This window comes from Schistocerca nitens, chromosome 7, assembly GCF_023898315.1.
Source record: "Schistocerca nitens isolate TAMUIC-IGC-003100 chromosome 7, iqSchNite1.1, whole genome shotgun sequence".
Classification (NCBI taxonomy): Eukaryota; Metazoa; Arthropoda; class Insecta; order Orthoptera; family Acrididae; genus Schistocerca; species Schistocerca nitens.
The window spans coordinates 104,349,517-104,369,246 of record NC_064620.1 but is presented as its reverse complement, the minus strand read 5'-3'; the positions used below and the strand labels follow the sequence as shown (position 1 = coordinate 104,369,246).

The 19,730-nt window shown below is 42.9% G+C and overlaps 1 protein-coding gene across 1 annotated transcript in view; it reads left to right on the top strand.

Annotated features, from left to right (window-relative positions):
• The window catches only part of LOC126194849 (N-acetylgalactosaminyltransferase 7), a 92,389-nt gene that overhangs the window by 7,297 nt on the left and 65,362 nt on the right, over nucleotides 1–19,730 (top strand). The window contains exons 3-5 of the mRNA XM_049933196.1: nucleotides 7,429–7,643; nucleotides 9,037–9,203; nucleotides 18,504–18,711. Of these exons, the coding sequence (XP_049789153.1) occupies nucleotides 7,429–7,643; nucleotides 9,037–9,203; nucleotides 18,504–18,711 (590 nt within the window). The remainder of the gene's footprint in view (nucleotides 1–7,428; nucleotides 7,644–9,036; nucleotides 9,204–18,503; nucleotides 18,712–19,730) is intronic.

The window sequence follows — 19,730 nt, the reverse complement described above, 5'->3', positions numbered from 1 at the left end:
TCTGCTAAATCTCGAGCCCAAAAGTCAGACGCCAAGTCTTCGAAAAAAGAGCATACTCGTGAAGAGTTTTTACGTACGGCAACTTCCCAACCATCGGTTCCTCCTTCATCTAAACATCATACTTCCAAGAAGGCTACAAAGAAACCCAGTTCCTCTCCTTCTCCGCCAAGGCGTGTCCCATCTACAGCACCACCTGGCGGAAGTCGCCCTCGGCCGTCTTCTGTGTCGCCGAGGCGCACTGCTGGCGGCCGATCAACCGGCAGGTCGCTGGTGGCAGGAGCTGCTCCGGACCAACCTATGGATCAGGATCTTCTGCCTTCGGCTGAATGCCATTCCATGCTGTCGGTCGCAAGCTCAGAGCAGTCGTTGAGTTGACAGCGACCTTGGTCACATTCCTCCATTTTCTGTTCACCCTATGTCCATTATCCACTGGAATATCCGCGGTATTCGCGCTAATCGGGATGAATTGTCGATCCTCTTACAATCCTACTCGCTGGTCATCTTCTGTCTTCAGGAAACAAAGCTGCGTCCCCACGACCGCTTTGTTCTCCCTCATTTTCAGTCCGTCCGATATGATCTCCCCTCTGTTGAAGGCACTCCAGCACATGGAGGACTCATGATTCTTCTCCATGAAACTCTCCATTATCACCCAATCCATTTAAACACCTCCTTCCAAGCTGTCGCCGTCCGTCTTTCCCTTTCCGGATACACGTTCTCTCTTTGTACTGTATACATTCCATCGTCCACACCAATGGCACGAGCTGATCTCCTTCATCTTCTTGGTCAGCTTCCACCCCCATATTTGCTGGTTGGGGACTTCAATGCCCACCACCCGCTTTGGGGATCTCCACATCCTTGTCCACGTGGCTCACTATTGCTAGACGTCTTCCACCAAGCAGATCTAGTTTGCCTCAACACTGGGATCCCTACATTTTTGTCTGCCTCCACGACAAATTTATCTCATTTGGACCTCGCGGTCGGTACTGTTCCGCTAGCTCGGCGCTTCGACTGGTTCGCCCTTGATGATACACACTCGAGTGACCACTTTCCATGTGTCCTTAGACTGCAGCCTCAACAGCCATATATGCGCCCGCGACGCTGGAAGTTTGCCCAAGCCGATTGGATACTTTTTTCGTCTCTAGCGACATTCGATGACCGTCACTTTCCCAGCGTCGACGATGAGGTCACACATATTACCGACGTTATTCTTCCAGCTGCGGAACTTTCAATACCACGCACCTCCGAATTGCCCCGGCGCCCCCCAGTTCCTTGGTGGAACGAGCCATGCCGTGATGCACTACGTGAGCGGCGACGTGATCTCCGCGTTTTCCGCCACCATCCTACTTTGGCCAACTGTATCCGCTATAAGCAGCTCCGAGCGCGATGCCGTCGTGACATCCGCGATAGCAAGAAGGCAAGCTGGAAATTCTTTATTAGCTCATTTAACACCTTCACTCCCTCCTCGGAAGTTTGGAGTCGGCTTCGACGGTTCTCAGGCGCGCCTAGTTTCTCCCCGGTCTCTGGGCTCACTGTCGCGCATGACACATTAGTGGACCCCGTCGCAATTTCTAACTCATTGGGTCAGCACTTTGCCGAGATTTCGAGCTCTTCAAATTACCCGCCAGCGTTTCTCCCGAAGAAACATGCAGCGAAAGTGCGACATCTTGCTTTCTCCTCTCAAAATCGCGAAAGCTACAATACTGTTTTCTCCTTGCGGGAACTCCAACATGCACTCTCTTCTTCTCGCTCCTCCGCCCCAGGACCGGATGGTATCCACGTCCAAATGTTGCTGCATTTATCAACCCATAGTCTGCGTTACCTCCTTCGCCTTTATAATCGAATTTGGACCGACAGTACTTTTCCCAGACGATGGCGGGAAGCTATCGTCGTTCCTGTTCCGAAACCTGGAAAGGTTTTGGAGCGTATGGTGAATTACCGTTTAGCGTGGTGGCTGGAATCCCGCAGTCTTTTAACACCTGCCCAATGCGGATTCCGAAAGCATCGTTCTGCAGTTGACCATCTTGTTGCTCTCTCCACTTATATCATGAACAATTTTCTCCGGAAACGCCAAACGGTAGCAATATTTTTTGATCCGGAGAGAGCATACGATACCTGTTGGAGGACAGGCATCCTCCGCACACTGTTCTCTTGGGGCTTTCGAGGCCGGCTGCCCCTTTTTCTTCGCGAATTTATGGCAGAGCGCACATTTAGGGTGCGGGTGAACGCTACTCTCTCCCGCACTTTCTCCCAAGAAAACGGGGTACCCCAGGGCTCCGTGCTGAGTGTTGTACTGTTTGCCATCGCTATAAATCCAATTATGGATTGTCTCCTTCCCGATGTCTCGGGCTCCCTCTTTGTGGATGATTTTGCGATCTACTACAGCTCTCAACGGACCAGCCTTCTTGAAAGACGTCTTCAAGGATGTCTCGATCGCCTCCACTCTTGGAGCATCGAAACAGGCTTCCGTTTCTCTCCCAGTAAGACCGTTTGTGTTAATTTTTGGCGACGTAAGGAGTTTCTTCCGCCCTCCTTACATCTAGGACCTGTCAACCTTCCGTTTTCAGACGTCGCTAAATTCTTGGGTCTTATGTTTGACAGAAAACTGTGCTGGTCCTCCCACGTTTCCTATCTTTCGGCTCGCTGTCTGCGATCGCTTAACACCCTCCGTGTCCTGAATGGTACCTCCTGGGGAGCGGACCGAGTGGTCCTTCTCCGCCTCTATCGCACCTTAGTGCGCTCGAAATTGGATTATGGAAGCATAGTCTACTCCTCTGTTCGGCCGTCTATTCTTCGGCGTCTCGACTCTATCCACCACCGTGGATTACGTTTCGTGTCTGGAGCTTTTTACACTAGCCCTGTGGAAAGCCTTTATGCTGAGACTGCTGAACCTCCATTGTCCAATCGGCGAGCGGTCCTTCTAAGTCGTTATGCTAGCCATCTGTCTTCCATGCCTGCTAATCCAGCCCATGCCCTTTTTTTCGACGCCTCATTTGATGTAGGGTATGCTGGCCGCTCCTCCTCCCTACTACCCCCGGGAGTCCGCTTCCGTCAACTGCTCCATTCTCTTTCCGTCCGCTTTCCTAAAACCTTCTTGACAACTTGGGGTACAGCACCGCCTTGGCTCCGTCCCCGGATCTGCCTGCTCCGTGACCTTTGTCGATTTCCCAAGGATGGTACCCCTACACTTTTTTATCGTCGGGCATTTGCTGCTCTATGTGCACAACTGACGGACGCCACATTTATTTACACCGACGGCTCGAAAACATCGTTAGGTGTAGGGAGTGCCTATATTGTTGGCGACTCCCCAAATCAATTTCGGCTTCCCGACCAGTGTTCGGTGTATACTGCGGAGCTTTACGCTGTTCTCCAGGCTGTCCACTACATCCGCCGCCATCGGCGGATACAGTACGTTATCTGCTCCGATTCTCTCAGCTCTCTCCTCAGTCTCCAAGCTCTTTACCCTGTGCACCCTCTGGTCCACCGGATTCAGGACTGTCTGCGCTTGCTCCATCTGGGGGGCGTCTCGGTGGCGTTCCTCTGGCTCCTGGGACACGCTGGTATCTGTGGGAATGAGGCGGCCGATATAGCAGCCAAGGCTGCAGTCTCTCTTCCTCGGCCAGCTATTCCGTCGCTTCCCTTCACCGATGTACGGAGCGGTTTATGTCGCAAAGTTGCTCATTTATGGCATGCGCATTGGTCAACACTTCCCAATAATAAATTGCGGGAAGTGAAAGCTCTTCCTTGCGCTTGGACTTCTTCCTCCCGAACGCGTCGTCGGGAGGAGGTAATTTTAACTCGACTCCGGATAGGGCACTGTCTTTTTAGCCATCGACATCTTTTAAGCGGCGATCCTCCCCCACTCTGTCCCCACTGCTCTCAGCTGTGGACGGTAAGACACCTTTTAATTGAATGCCCCTATTTTAATCCGTTACGCGCCCGTCTACAGCTATCGCCTGATCTATCGTCGATTTTAGCAGATGACACGCGCTCAGCCGACCGCGTTCTCCAGTTTATTAGTGCTAGTGAAATGACGTCAGTTATTTGAAGCTTTTTTGGGGACAACCACCCCCTTTCTGTAGTGGATTTTTAAGCCTTCCTTCTGCTTTTAGTTTCTCCAATTTTATGACTTTGTTCCCATTGCTGCTTGTTTTCAATTTCGGTTTTTTTACTGTTTCCTAAGTTACGGGCTGGGCGCTAATGACCATAACAGTTTTGCGCCCAAAAAAAAAAAAAAGTTATGACGCCAAATCGTAAGTGGCACTCCTCAGCAGGTGGACACACTTGCCCTAGTGCGTTGTCAATGTTCTGAACCACCTGTTACACCCACCTGCTCATATGGCAAATTGGAACACATGCTGTGGGATGTCCTTCATTTAACTACTACCACAATAACATTTCTGGTTTGAACGTACATCTTTTGCCAGCTTGAGGGATTGCAAGTGGAACATGTTATTCTGCAGAATTGATGTATTACACCGTATTTTGCTATAAAGATTCATGTTGTTATCATCTTTTCTACGTACCGAGACATTGTATGACGTTTGATTTCACAGAGATATTGCCTGATTTGGAGCTTTTGGTGTCCAGGAGTTCAACTGTTACTCAAGTCATTCATTGTTGAATGAAATCATCCATTTTAATTTACATTAATAAATTTAACGAACTTGGAACTTGGTGAACTGCATATAGGTAAGAATGTAAATCAGGATCCATACATTACTTAAGTGTTTTCCAGAGCAATTTCAGCAGTACATGCTGTGATGTGTGGTGGGTGTCAGGCACAGTTGCAAGTACCCATTGAGACAGCAACACACATGTTTTTCACAGGATTGAAGTACACTCCCTGAATAAAAGAGTGAAAAACCCAGAAGACACGATTGGAAATCAATTTAACTTAGTACACTGCATGACTTCTGCAGTTGTATAATGATTAGTGTGTTCCAAATCTCTGTGACAAGTAGAACAGCCACCAGAGTGTTTTAGTCTTGTTTGTGTTCAGTGTTGTTACCAGGTCTGCTGTTATACGTATGTAGCGTGAGCAGCATCAGATGTTGAGTGATAACCGTGAAGGACACGAAGATGCCGTATACTCGTGCGAGACAGCATTATCGGCACCTGACAGAGTTTGAAAGGGGCCTCATTGTGGGTCTCCATTTGGCCAGGTGGTTGACTCGTGCAGTACCTGGGTGTCACAGTGACCTGATATTGGACTGCTGGGAAATGTGACGTCAAGTACACTGTGTGTTAAAGTTTTGGTCGACCACTTCTGATCGTCTTAAGGATGGGAGGATTGTTGCATTGCGCACCATGTACATTGCTGCACCTCTCATTCGAGGACAAGTAATGGACCCCCTGCTGCTTTCTTTGTCATCCCACACCCTCAGTGGGAGACTAGCAGCAGACGGACGGGGGAAATCACTGTGCCACCCGTAAACTGCTGCATTTGGATTGGTGCAGTTATCAGGAAGCATGGACATCTTGCGTCCTCTTATGTTATATTCATGCAGCAGTATTGTGGTGCTGTTTTTCAAGAGGTCAGTGCTCATCCACACATGGTATGTGTATCTGTGAACCATCCCCTTGGCCAGCAAGGTCCCTTCATCTGTCTCCACTGGAATATTTGGGACCAGCTTGGATGTCAAATCCATCCCAGTGCCAGTATCCAGAATATCGAGAACCAGTTGTGAGCCAGCTTGCTTCAGGAGAGGATCCTTCCCAACCGAATCAGTGGTTGCAATAGGTTAGGTGGACTCCATCATACTCGTAACTGGGTTCATAACTGCCAAGTTCTTTGTAAATGTGACTACCTGGTTTTGTGATCACTGGAATATCACCTGTGGAATTTAATTCCATTTCCTCCACCCCTTCTGGGTGCTTCACTTTTTTTTGTCACGCAGTATAATTGTGCCAGATCCTAGCACAAATTTAACAATAGATTGCTTAATGTATTGGGAAACGAGATATCACAATCGCAAAAATTTGCAGTGTATTCCTTCTAACAAAATTAATAATTATTTGGCCCACGATATACAGTCAGAATCTTAACTTGAGCAGTTTCATAACAGTACTTGAGCTTATTCTCAGACATCACTCTCACTTTCAAATGTATCCTAGAGCTGTGGCTGTGCTACACGTCAGCCTGTCGATTCAGGATTCACGCTTTTTGATGTTCCTCCGTAACGTAATCGGATCAGACTGTGTAGTGGGAAGTTGAGTACTATTCTTGAAAGTCTTGAAATCATTTGAGGCATCACAGTTGTATTCCACATTAGAATGGACCTATGATCTTGTATAAAGGTAGGTAGCACAATGTTGAGAGATTGGATTTTATTCAGTAGGAGCAAAGTTTAAATATCTATCCATTGGTCAGATTTCCTATTTTCATCATTTCCCCACATTGCATGTGATGTGGTGCATTAATGAAGGCCGTAACCGACATCTGCCTACATCCTCATCCTACTAAATTGGAGCCCGCATCTCGTGGTCGTGCGGTAGCGTTCTCGCTTCCCACGCCCGGGTTCCCGGGTTCGATTCCCGGCGGGGTCAGGGATTTTCTCTGCCTCGTGATGGCTGGGTGTTGTGTGCTGTCCTTAGGTTAGTTAGGTTTAAGTAGTTCTAAGTTCTAGGGGACTTATGACCACAGCAGTTGAGTCCCATAGTGCTCAGAGCCATTTGAACCATTTTTACTAAATTGGAATAAAAATGGTATTTACAGGATGCTAACCACATTACAGCCGATCAGAGAAAGCACTTGCTTGAGCTCTGTGTTTTTTTTCCAGAATTTGTACTTCAAATGCTTGCTTCCATATTAGTTACAGCCAGCACTTGCGGCTGATATCCGACTTGTTGCAACTTGTTTTTATTGTTTCAATATGTGGCTTGCTTATTTATGCAATAGAATGCTTGAAACCAGCAGAGAACGTGTATGGCAAACTGATAAGTCTGTTATGGTTGGGAAAGCAAAGTCAGCAGTGTAGAGTCACAGGGGAACACGGGAATGTATCCATAATAGAACCACGTAAGTGTAACCGCCACATCCATATTCTGCACATGGATAACAGATACCACCCTGTTCAATGTTCAACTTTCTACCAGTTTATTACTCTGATATCCAGGTATAATGGCACTGTATTTAATGACCTCGATGTGCACAAGATTTTAGATGGAACCTCCCTGTTGTTACCCTAGGCTAGTGCTGTAGTTTTGAGTGTACGCGGTACTTTCCAAAAGTGATGGTGTTAGGGCTTTTCTGCATGTGGCTTAACTTGTAGTTGATGGACTACAACTTTCTTATGTTGCAATAGTGGTAACTCTAATTTACTCAGAGTTACAAGAATCATAATAATAAAAGCCTATATGGTGTCAGCCTTCTGGAATCTAGATAAAAGTGTTGACATCCACATGTAATGTTTTGTTCGCATTTTTCAGGTCCCAACTCTAAGGGAGGAGAGGCAGGGGCGTGGTAATTTTGAACCTGCTCCTGAATTGCCACGTGAAGGTGCGGGAGAGGGAGGTCATCCTCATTTTGTGCGGGACGATCGACAGAACGATGCACAGCAATCACTTTCGGAGTATGGAATGAATATGGCTTGTTCCGATGAAATCTCTCTTGATCGCACCATCCCTGACACCAGGTTACCAGAGTGAGTGTTTATAACCTTCCACTTTTGTTTTTGTCTTAAGTACAGTTTCTTGTCTGAAGTTACACAGCATTGGGTACTTATTTTTTTGTAGGTTTATCCCAATGAACAGTGTTCTACACTAAAAGATGTTGCCAGTCATTAAAAATTTAGTGTTCGCGATTCAGGAGGTAGTCTTACTATTCTCACATAGATCTGTTTTGGAGATGGAATGACTGTCCAGTACTTACCAGTACCTTCAGAAAACAAAATTTAAAATACTGACAATAGATACATATAGATGAAGATTTTTTTAAAATATAGAATGGTTAGGTTTTTCCTCGGGGAAGAACAAGGGGAGGTTGGAGAGGCAAATCACTCAAACCCTTGAAAGAAATTCACCTATTATGATAAGGGGAAACAAAACTGTAGGAGGGGTGTTGGGAGGGGGGGGGGGGGGGATGTGGAGACACAGTGTGTTAGCATAATTCAACTGGACAGGGATAGATCCCACTGCTTCCGAATATGAATCCTGTGTCACTCCCAGTCTCCCTTCGTGTATTGTTATAAAAGATCACTAATGATGGTCTTGTCACATTGTCAAGCATCCTGGAATCAAAATCCATGTACCAAGACAATAATTTTAAATGTTTGTGTATGTGAACAGTTCTTGTTGTGTAGCCTTTCATTAGTGTTTTTACAGGTGGATCCAGTCGCTCGATAAAATTACAGCTTGTCAACATAGATTTTGTTTGTGTAGATTTGGTGAGGTACACATAATTAAAAATTGTCTTGTTAAATGCCCACCAAAATGCCCATAATGGTAAAAGTTTAGGTCAGTGCTAATGCTGTACTTGGATGTTTTGTGTGGTAATGTTGTGTGCGCTCACCGTGTGGTCTGACGGGAAGGAAAGAGGGTGTGTCTGCTGCTGGGTCTACGCAGCCAGTTAGACAGCAGTGGGCAGACAATGTGTTTCAAAGGAATATTATCACAATCTCCAAAATCGTAACACATTCAGAATAAGTGGGCAAAAATTTTGACAAGCAAGATATATTAATTTAATTTAAAACGTGTGATTAGGTCCCAACCTAACCACAACCTCGTAATTCCTGACATATTTGGTGAAAACCAGTCAAATGATTGTAGAAACAGTGAAAAAGATTGGTTTCTGTTTCAGTGCTAGAAATTCATTCTATCTTTTCTCACCTCTCATGGGTTACATGGAAGTATCAACCCATTGACTACACATAACTGACACACTTCCAGCCTATGTGCAATAAAGAAACAGCACCCTAAGTGCCGCTCATACTGACCTAGACTTTAACCACCCAAAACTAGTATACATTTTCATGTTATGATTCACTGAATTGCTTTTTTAGTGGCCTTTATATTCATATGTATTTTTTTAAATTTCAGGTGTAAAAGGTGGGACTATCCGGAGGATCTTCCTCGCACTAGTGTAATTATAGTCTTCCACAATGAGGGATGGTCCACTCTGATGCGAACAGTTCACAGTGTTATCAATCGAACGCCTCCTCAATTTCTTGAGGAAATCCTGCTAGTTGATGATTTTAGTGATAAAGGTAATTAGATGCATTTAATGGGCTGCCTGCTAAAGAAAGTACAGCGTGTGCCAAAAGTGATTGAATTGATTAGGAAATACATCAATCTTTTGTGAGAGTTATATCCCTCTGCATTCTTAATGACACTCATTGAGTTATAACTTGCCAGTTCATTGATGACTGAATAGATCTTTTAAGCCATTTTGTTAAAAATCATTGTGAGGTTTGTATTTGAAGAAGACTGCAAGGAATGAAGGCATGATGTTTTGGCCCTGAGTCCAGGCGATGAAGATATCAATTAATCTGAACCAGACTGGTTGTTTGGCATTCTGGGAGACTGAAGGTCTCCTCGAGATGACCTGTAAACAAGTTGGCACAGGAGTCTTCTATGTGGGTGCCCATAGCTGTACTGCGGATTATATACTCTCCACTCAAATGAGAAGTAATTGTGGGTTGGGATAAAGTTAATAATGTATATGAGGAATGAGGTAGTGGGTTTGGAGTCTGCAGGACATTGGGAAAGGTAATGTTCAGTAATGGTGAGACCATGGGCATGAGGGATGTTTGTGTAGTGGGAGGTGGCATCAACAGTTATGAGTAGGGATACAGGTGGTAAAGGGGTGGGGCGGAGGAGAGTCGGTGAAGTAAGCGGTTGGTATCTTTGACTTGGGATTCTAGATTAAGGGCAATTTGTTGCAGTTATCTCTGCCAATTATCTGGCTACAACACCTATAATCTCTGCCAGAGTCATCCAATCCCATTAAACCAAAATAACCTCCAATCTCGGCTTAAAGCCGTAGGCTCTTCACACAACTGCCCCCTGAATCCATTTCCCTCCTTTTCCTATGACACCCCATACACCCACCTTATACATACTCACCAGAATCCACTAACCCAATAATTCTAGATGCCACATTGTGGCTGATCATTGTGCCATCAATGAAAGAATTTTGGTCCACATTGGCCAATGCCTCCGACCAATTGCCTGTAATCTTGCCTGCCCCGTCAAAGGTACCAACCACTTCCTGCACTGACTCTCAACCATCCCCACCTCTTTACACAAACATCGCTCACACCCATGGTCTTACCGCTATCAATGAAAGAATTTCAGCCCACATAGACCAACGCCTCCAACCAATTGCCCATAATCTAGCCTGCCCCATCAAAGGTACCAATCACTTTCTACACTGACACCATCCTCACCTCTTTACACAATCATCCCTCACACCCATGGTCTTACCGCTATTGAACATTACCTTTCCCAGCTTTCTTCAGACTCCTGTTTGTCATCATACACTCTACTAATTTTATCCTAACTCACAACTATATCACCTTTTTAAGGAAAGGTACACAAAAAAATCCATGACACCCTCCTGTTTATGGGCCATCTACAGGAGACCTTCCCACCCTCCCAAATCCTAAACCCCAAGCCTTCTTCAGTTTCATCGATGATATCTCCATGATCTGAACTTAGGGCCAAGACTCTCTCTCTTCAGTTTTATCGATGATATCTCTATGATCTGAACTCAGCGCCAACACGCTCTCTCTTCATTTCTTCACAACCTCGACACCTTCTCTCCTATCCACTTCATGTGGTCCTCCTCAACACAGCACACCACCTTCCTGAATCTTGACTAACTCATCTCTGGTGGCTCCATCCACATCTCTGTCCACATCAAACCCACCAGCCACCAACATTATCCGCGTTTTGACAGCTGTCATTGCTTCCACGCGAAGAAATTCCTTCCATACAGCCTGGCCACCAGGGGATGATAATCCACAGTGACAAGAAGTCCCTTGCCCAGCATGCTGAGGGTCTCACAAAGGATCATATCGCTGTGGAAGACCCAGATGCAAGACCTGCCCAGTCCACCCACCTAGCACTTCTTATTCCAGTCATGTCACAGGCATTACTCCATCAGAGGCTGGACCACCTGTGAAATCAGCCATGTCATATACCAGCTAAAACAGCCATGTCATATACCAGCTCTGCTGTAATCAATGCACAGCTTTTTATATTGGTATGACTACCAACCAGCTGGCCACCAGGATGAGTGGTCACCACCGAACTGTGGTGAAGAGCAAAGTAGAATACAATATAACACAACATGCAGCTGAACATAACAAGCTTGGTTTCAGCGACTGCTTCAATACCCAAGCCACCTGGATCCTTCCTTCCATCACCACACATTCTTCACTCTCGGAATTCTGTTGGTCTCAAGCTGTGGTAACGTACTGTCCCCTGTGTCCCCACCTCCATGCCTGACAGCTTCCTGTTGCCGTGCCTGGAGGCACTCTAGTTCCTGCACCCCCACCCCCGCCATCCTCCTCCTCAGTCGTACACTGCTATTCTTCCCCTTCCTTGCTGCCTCCAGATTTCCGTTTCCATTCCAGTTGCATTCCAGTCTGAGCTGCCAGAGATGGCAGTCATGTGGATTAGGTGTGTCTGCGTGTGTGAATGAATATGCATATGTTTGTTTGTTACTTTTTCTGGTGAAGGCTTTGACCGAAAGCTAAGTTGTAAGTGTGTTTTAGTTGTGCCTCTCTGCGACGTAACTTGTCATCTTTCTGGTAAGTAGCAGTCTCTCTCTCTCTCTCTCTCTCTCTCTCTCTCTCTCTCTTTCTTTTCAATCTATTACTTTCATTTGGTTGTCAGGAATTAAGGAGGCCAGCTAGTTTGCCAAATACCAGATATTGTGCTAATTACAAAATTTAAGTCATTTCAGATTTCATGGTCATTGTTAGTTTATAACTATGTACCTGATTACTAACTTCCTGATGGAGTAGATGAAAAAGGCATGTAAATAACTATAGCTTTTATACAGCTAATGACGAAAATATACAGCTAATGACGAAAATGTGATAGAACATTTGCACTCATTTAGTTTAAAAGCAATTAGCTTCTTTAATTAAAACATTACTGGAATAGAATCCCATATTTAGGCAAACTAACCAGTGTAATTCAATAGAAATTATTTTTTGATCTAAGAGTCCACACTCAAATGAATCTGGTTGTACTATTCAATTACTCAGAAATGTAAATACTCACTTGTAATTTATGAAAATCTAGAAAATAAAAATAGCTAACCTTTGTTGTATTTACTGTAATTGTACAAAAGAGGCTGGTCCAAAGCCGTTTTAAGTCAGTCTGCAGAAGATTATGAAATGAGCAAGATCTGTGTCCAAAGATAAAGGATCCATGTATGGCAGACAGTTTGGAACTGTTTACAAGTTGGTAATCTATATAAATTTCATGCCTTAGAGTTCACTCCATCATTCAGTGGCTGTTTTTTTAATAATTGACTATGAATTTTCATTGACAGTGTTAAAATTCAGTAATAGCTAATGCAATCTGTGACAATAGGTTGAATTGTGAACGTGTGACAATAGTATTGAATTGTGAATAGCATTTTTTTCCTTTGTTAATAATTATTACTGTGCACATTGTGTTTGTACTTATTTGACCATTAGATCTGAAAGACAATATGTTAAGAGTACAATTCTGTGGCTGTTGTAATTATGTTTTTCACACAGGAACTTTTGTTTGTCACTTCAGTGTTAGGTTACTGCTCTAGAACAGTCACCATATTCAATGTCAACCGAGTGTAGTATGTGGCCAACTGTGTACCTGTGCAGAATTGAAATGGTGAGATACATGATCTGGCCACAAACAGTGGGTATATCAACATCAAAGTGCAGTTAAAATCTATAAACTGTAAACTTGGTGTGTACCACATAATTTTAAAATAACGTGCTTTCAAAAACCATTTTTCAGCCAGACTTGTTGGAAGCATAGCCACTGAAGGCATATGTGTACAGGTAGAAACAATTATGCTGCAAGTGTTTCCAGAATCTGTGTGGGTTGGCATGGAAATCACTCTTTTGGTGAGATACTTCATGACATTTGAGCACAGGTTATGTTCCTTACATCCTACATCATATGGATGTAAGTGATACTAGACAGTAATTTTTAGGATGAGTTGTACCTTGCACTTCCCAGTTGTCTTCAGAGTTTAGATGTAAATGCAGATTACTTTTGCTACTTTTCTTGTAGACTTATGTGACCTTTGCTTTCTTCCAAGTACTGGGCATAGTTTTTCATTTGAGGGCTCTACAGGGTCCTATCTTCATCTACAGTGTACAGCCTCTGACAGGGCCTGCTTAGGACATAAGCCTCTCCATCTTTTCGTGCCCTCCCACTATAATTCTTTCTCCACTCTGTCACAGTCTTGTCCCCCATCCATCACTCATTTCTTCATTCAAGTGATCCATCAGTTTCTCAGTCCACCTCTCAGTTGCTTGCCTTATGTTGTCATTTCGTGGTCTTATCCCAGTATCTTGCGAATTCCCATTCTTTTTTAACATGCTGATATAGTGTATTTTGGTTAATTGAGGAGCGAACCCAGCTTAAATTTTGTAGAATGTGAAAGGGGGGCCTTGTTCAGTGTCAGCAATTTCAGCAGTTTCACAAAATTGCTGACTCTAATGTCTGTACCGAGCGAGGTGGCGCAGTGGGTAGCACACTGGACTCGCATTCGGGAGGACGACGGTTCAATCCCGTCTCCGGCCATCCTGATTTAGGTTTTCCGTGATTTCCCTAAATCGTTTCAGGCAAATGCCGGGATGGTTCCTTTGAAAGGGCACGGCCGATTTCCTTCCCAATCCTTCCCTAACCCGAGCTTGCGCTCCGTCTCTAATGACCTCGTTGTCGACGGGACGTTAAACACTAACCACCACCTCTAATGTCTGTCTAAAAGATTCATATTTGTAGTAGTGTGAGAATCCAACTGGAGCAGTAGTCTCACATTATTCTTTGTAAAGGAACATTTTAAGATGGAACCAAGTTCCTGTTCCATTTTTGGGTGTATGGAAACTAACTTTGCTTTCATTGACAGCCTTTATGTATTAACCAAATTTGTTTGAGTTTTGCGTGTGGTCTATCGATAAGATTCTGATGCAGTACTTGTTTGAAGGCTGCATGCATACACCATCAGTACCCAAATACATTTCATTTTACATTTCAACAATGGAAAATCCAGGATGGAGTGAAACAATAGTATGAAAAGGATAGTTGCTACTCACCATGTAGCGGAGATGCCGAGTCGCAGAAAGGCCTATCTGCGACTCACCATCTCTGCTGTATGGTGAGTAGCAACTGTCCTTTTCACAGTATCATTTTACATTTCTTTGTCTGTGGTCCTACACTGTGTTTCACACCTATCATGCAATGTTGTTGTTGTTGTTGTTGTTGTTGTTGTGGTGGTGGTGGTGGTCTTCAGTCCTGAGATTGGTTTGATGCAGCTCTCCATGCTACTCTATCCTGTGCAAGACTCTTCATCTCCAAATAACTACTGCAACCTACATCCTTCTGAATCTGCTGAGTGTATTCATCTCTTGGTCTCGCTCTACGATTTTTACCCTCCACACTGTCCTCCAATGCTAAATTTGTGATCCCCTGATGCCTCAGAACATGTCCTACCAACTGGACTCTTCTTCTTGTCAAGTTGTGCCACAAACTCCTCTTCTCCCCTATTCTATTCAATACCTCCCCATTAGTTATGTGATCTACCCATCTAATCTTCAGCATTCTTCTGTAGCACCACATTTCGAAAGCTTCTATTCTCTTCTTGTCCAAACTATTTATCGCCCATGTTTCACTTCCATACATGGCTACACTCCATACAAATAGGTTCAGAAATGACTTCCTGACACTTAAATCTATACTTGATGTTAACAAATTTCTCTTTTTCAGAAATGCTTTCCTTGCCATTGCCCGTCTGCATTTTACATCCTCTCTACTTCGACCATCAACAGTTATTTTGCTCCCCAAATAGCAAAACTCCTTTACTATGTTAAGTATCTTATTTCCTAATCTAATTCCCTCGGCATCACCCAACTTAATTCGACTACATTCCATTATCCTCGTTTTGCTTTTGTTGATGTTCATCTTATATCCTCCTTTCAAGACACTGTCCATTCCGTTCAAGTGCTCTTCCAAGTCCTTTGCTGTCTCTGACAGAATTACAATGTCATTGGCGAACCTCAAAGTTTTTATTTCTTCTCCATGGATTTGAAGACCTACTCTGAATTTTTCTTTTGTTTCCTTTACTGCTTGCTCAATATACAGATTGAATAACATCAGGGAGAGGCTACAACCCTGTCTCATTCCCTTCCCAACCACTGCTTCCCTTTCGTGCCCCTCGACTCTTATAACTGCCATCTGGTTTCTGTACAAATTGTAAATAGCCTTTCGCTCCCTGTATTTTACCCCTGCCACCTTCAGAATTTGACAGAGTATTCCAGTCAACATTGTCAAAAGCTTTCTCTAAGTCTACAAATGCTAGAAACGTAGGCTTGCCTTTCCTTAATCTAGCTTCTAAGATAAGTCGTAGGGTCAGTATTGCCTCACGTGTTCCAACACTTCTGTGGAATCCAAACTGATCTTCCCCGAGGTCGGCTTCGACCAGTTTTTCCAGTCGTCTGCAAAGATTTCGCGTTGGTATTTTGCAGCTGTGACTTATTAAACTGATAGTTCGGTAATTTTCACATCTTTCAATGCCTGCTTTCTTTGGGATTGGAATTATTATATTCTTCTTGAAGTCTGAGGGTATTTCACCTGTCTAGTACATCTTGCTTGCCAGATGGTACAATTTTGTCAGGACTGGCTCTCCCAAGGCCGTCAGTAGTTCTAATGGAATGTTGTCTACCCCCTGGTCCTTGCTCGACTCAGGTCTTTCAGTGCTCTGTCAAACTCTTCACGCAGAATCATATCTCCCATTTCATCTTCATCCACATCCTCTTCCATTTCCACAATATTTTCCTCAAGTACATCGCCCTTGTATAGACCCTCTATATACTCCTTCCACCTTTCTGCTTTCCCTTCTTTGGTTAGAACTGTTTTTCCATCTGAGCTCTTGATATTCATACAAGTGGTCCTTTTTTCTCCAAAGGTCTCTTTAATTTTCCTGTAGGCAAAATCTATCTTACTCCTAGTGATACATGCTTCTATATCCTTACATTTGTCCTCTAGCCAACCCTGCTTTGCCATTTTGCACTTCCTGTTGATCTCATTTTTGAAACATTTGTATTCCTTTTTGCCTGCTTCATTTACTGCATTTTTATATTTTCTCCTGTCATCAATTAAATTCTATATCTCTTCTGTTACCCAAGGATTTCTATTAGCCCTCGTCTTTTTACCTACTTGACACTCTGCCACTTTCACTATTTAATCTCTCAAAGCTATCCATTCTTCTTCTACTGTATTTCTTTCCCCCATTCTTGTCAGTTGTTCCCTAATGCTCTCCCTGAAGCTCTCTACAACCTCTGGTTTATTCAGTTTATCCAGGTCCCATCTCCTCAAATTCCCACCTTTTTGCAGTTTCTTCAGTTTTAATCTACATTTCACAACCAATAGATTGAGGTCAGACTCCACAACTGCCCCTGGAAATGTCTTGTCAAACAATCGTGCAATAGTCACTGCTTTAAAGAAGTTTATTAACAGTGACGGTATACCATGAAGAATTCTCCCAGTCATGAACTGTTCTGCTAAGTACATATCTATCCACTGCTTGGTCATGTGTTTTTCCTAACTTGAGACTCATTTCTTCAACATGCTCCTGCCAAGAGCTTAATGTTTCCTCTTTGAGATTTTAAAGTAAATCTTTCTACTTGTTCAAGTAACTCTTTGTACTCATGGTTACTGATGCCATTTACAATGTAGTAATCCTGAAAGAGTCCAGGTCTGTTTGTTGCCGTTGGATCTAATATATTTTTGTCATTGTATGTTGGCTTCCAAACTATCTGTGGTAAGTAGTTTTCAGGGAAAGCATGCATTATTTTTTGCAGCATATCTTGTCATGCTTCCCACTTATGAAACTGTAAGGTGTAATGCCTAAAGATGACAGCCAAGACCGTTGAAACCAGTTGTCTCGAATAAAAAATATTGTATGCGATCTTGACTTTTGAATGGTGTTTAACAAGTGTGTTTCACCTAATAGCATTAGGCATTTCCCAGGGTTCTGCAAAGAAATGAGAGGTAATTTTAACTTAAGTATTTGAAATATGTAGTGTTTCTCACAAGAGAATATATTTAGTTATACAAAAAATTATCTCTCTTATTTCATTGCAAATCACTGAAGATGCCTGTTACAATAATACTATTAGATGAAATACGTTTGACAAAAGAAATAATAAAAATCTGTTGCAAAAAAGACAGACAGTACCATATCAACAAGGTAAACAACACTGAAATAGCAGTTGAGGGAGATCAGATGCAAGTATTTACAGTAAGAAGTACTGTGGGAGATGACTGTGAAATCAATCATCTTAAGCCCATTCTGATATGCCCTGTAAAGATAAACAAACAGAAAATACGGCCAAAATTAAAAACAGGATACCTTCATTGTCCACAAGTTACAGGTGCAGAACAATATGTAATTTCTTTTCATGATTGTAACTACAAAAGGGGTTTAAGGCTTTGTGATTCATCTTTCCTAGCAGATTTTGTATAAGGTCGATAGATTCCATCTCCCTTACCCTAAAAAACTGTTACTTAAATGTGTGTTTCATTACAGAGCAAACATTTTTGTTGTCCTATGATGTGTTTTATTTATACCATTGCACAAATCTGGAAACATCACAGGTGGAGGATGAAAATTTGTGGCTTTTCATTATGTTTTGTGTTCCTCTGCAAGGATACTTGATTTGCAAAATCCAGCTTGGAATGTAACAATATTATGAAATTATTTTTTTTTTATATATATAGTTGGTACTCACCGTATAGCGGATATGCAATCGCAGTTAGGAACAACAAAAAGACTGTCACAAAATGAGCCTTTGGCCAACAAGGCCTTTGTCGAAAACACACACACACACACACACACACACACACACACACACACACATACATATATACACACCACACACAACCACAATCTCTGCAGCTGAAGCCAGAACTCAACTGCCAGAGACTTTGGTCATATGTGTATGAATTGTGTGTGTGTATTGTCTTTTTCCAACAAATGCCATGTTGTCCAAAAACTTATTTTGTGACAGTCTTTTCTTCTTGTGCATATTTGCGACAGCATCTCCGCTGTTTGGTGAGTAGCAACTACCCTTTTCATAATATCGTGACACTCCATTTGCGTTTTCTGAGCATCTCATTTCCAATTCAGCTCATTGTGTTTGTACTAAGAGAAAAATACTTTACGTTGCATCTTGTGCAATAAAAGAAACATTAAAAATATGAAAGGATCTCTTCATTTTACCTGTATGCTCAGTCTTTCTGTGAAAGTATGCAATATCTTTAATTTTTTTATGTAGAGGATCTGAAGACTAAACTTGAAGAGTACATAACAAAATTTGATGGGAAAGTTCGCCTCGTTCGCAACAAAGAGCGTGAAGGACTTATTAGAACACGGTCATTTGGAGCCCAGGAGGCACGCGGTGAAGTCATTCTCTTCTTGGATGCACACTGTGAAGTCAACACCAACTGGCTACCACCCCTACTTGCGCCAATATACAGGGACAGGTAAGTTGGTAATCTGTCAGACAGTATGAAAGTAAGATAGAGAATAGAATAGTTTGAAATAGTTGACAGCAATACATGCAGGGAAATCTTTCCGCAGCTAATGTGTACTTTGTAGTCTGCTGGTGGTCTCATGGCTTAGAACACAGCTAATTTCACGGTTTCAGGATTTCATCGTCTCATTACTTGTGATAATAAGAGCAACTATTAAGTGCTGGATTAAATGTGAAAAGTTGGTCATTTGGATTCTAGTTTAATCAACCGGACTTAATTGTGTGACCAATTTCCGTAAATTACTGTATTTACTCAAATCTAAGCCGCAATTTTTTTCCAGTTTTTGTAATCCAAAAAACCGCCTGCGGCTTAGAATCGAGTGCAAAGTAAGCGGAAGTTCTGAAATATGTTGGTAGGTATCGCCACAACCAACCCCTGCCGTCGAATATCTGTAGCGCTACACAGGCATGCTTTGCAGGCATAAAGATAAATACTGGCGCCAAAACCTCTGCGTAAGAAAATAAATTTAAAAAAAGTGTAAGACGAGCTTTTTTCTCCGCCCCGAATTTCGACCACTGCATTTTTCATACATTATCCAACGAACAACGAAGTAAATACAAATTCCGTATTGTTCATCTTCGAATGTAGCAGAGCTTTTCAATGTACTACGAAAATCCGACTGGCAAGACTGTTTGCGATGTTTGTCAATATGGCCAATTCAACGTTCTGAATTTTTTCCTATCTGTGAGAAGAGAGAGTTGCTAATGGGAACTTTTATGAATTGTGGATCACATGCAGTATTCTCTTCACCATAAGAATAATATGAATATAAACATTTTGCCATGTATTCTTTCGTGTTTGCTGCTATCTCATATAAATCCAGTCTGCCCAATAAACTACGAAACTAGAGTAAGGCAACAGCAAACGCGGAAGAATACACATATCATGTCATGTTTATATGAGTATTATTCTTATGCCTAATAGTGATACAGTCAGAAATGAAGCACGGCAATTGACTAAATTTTTAA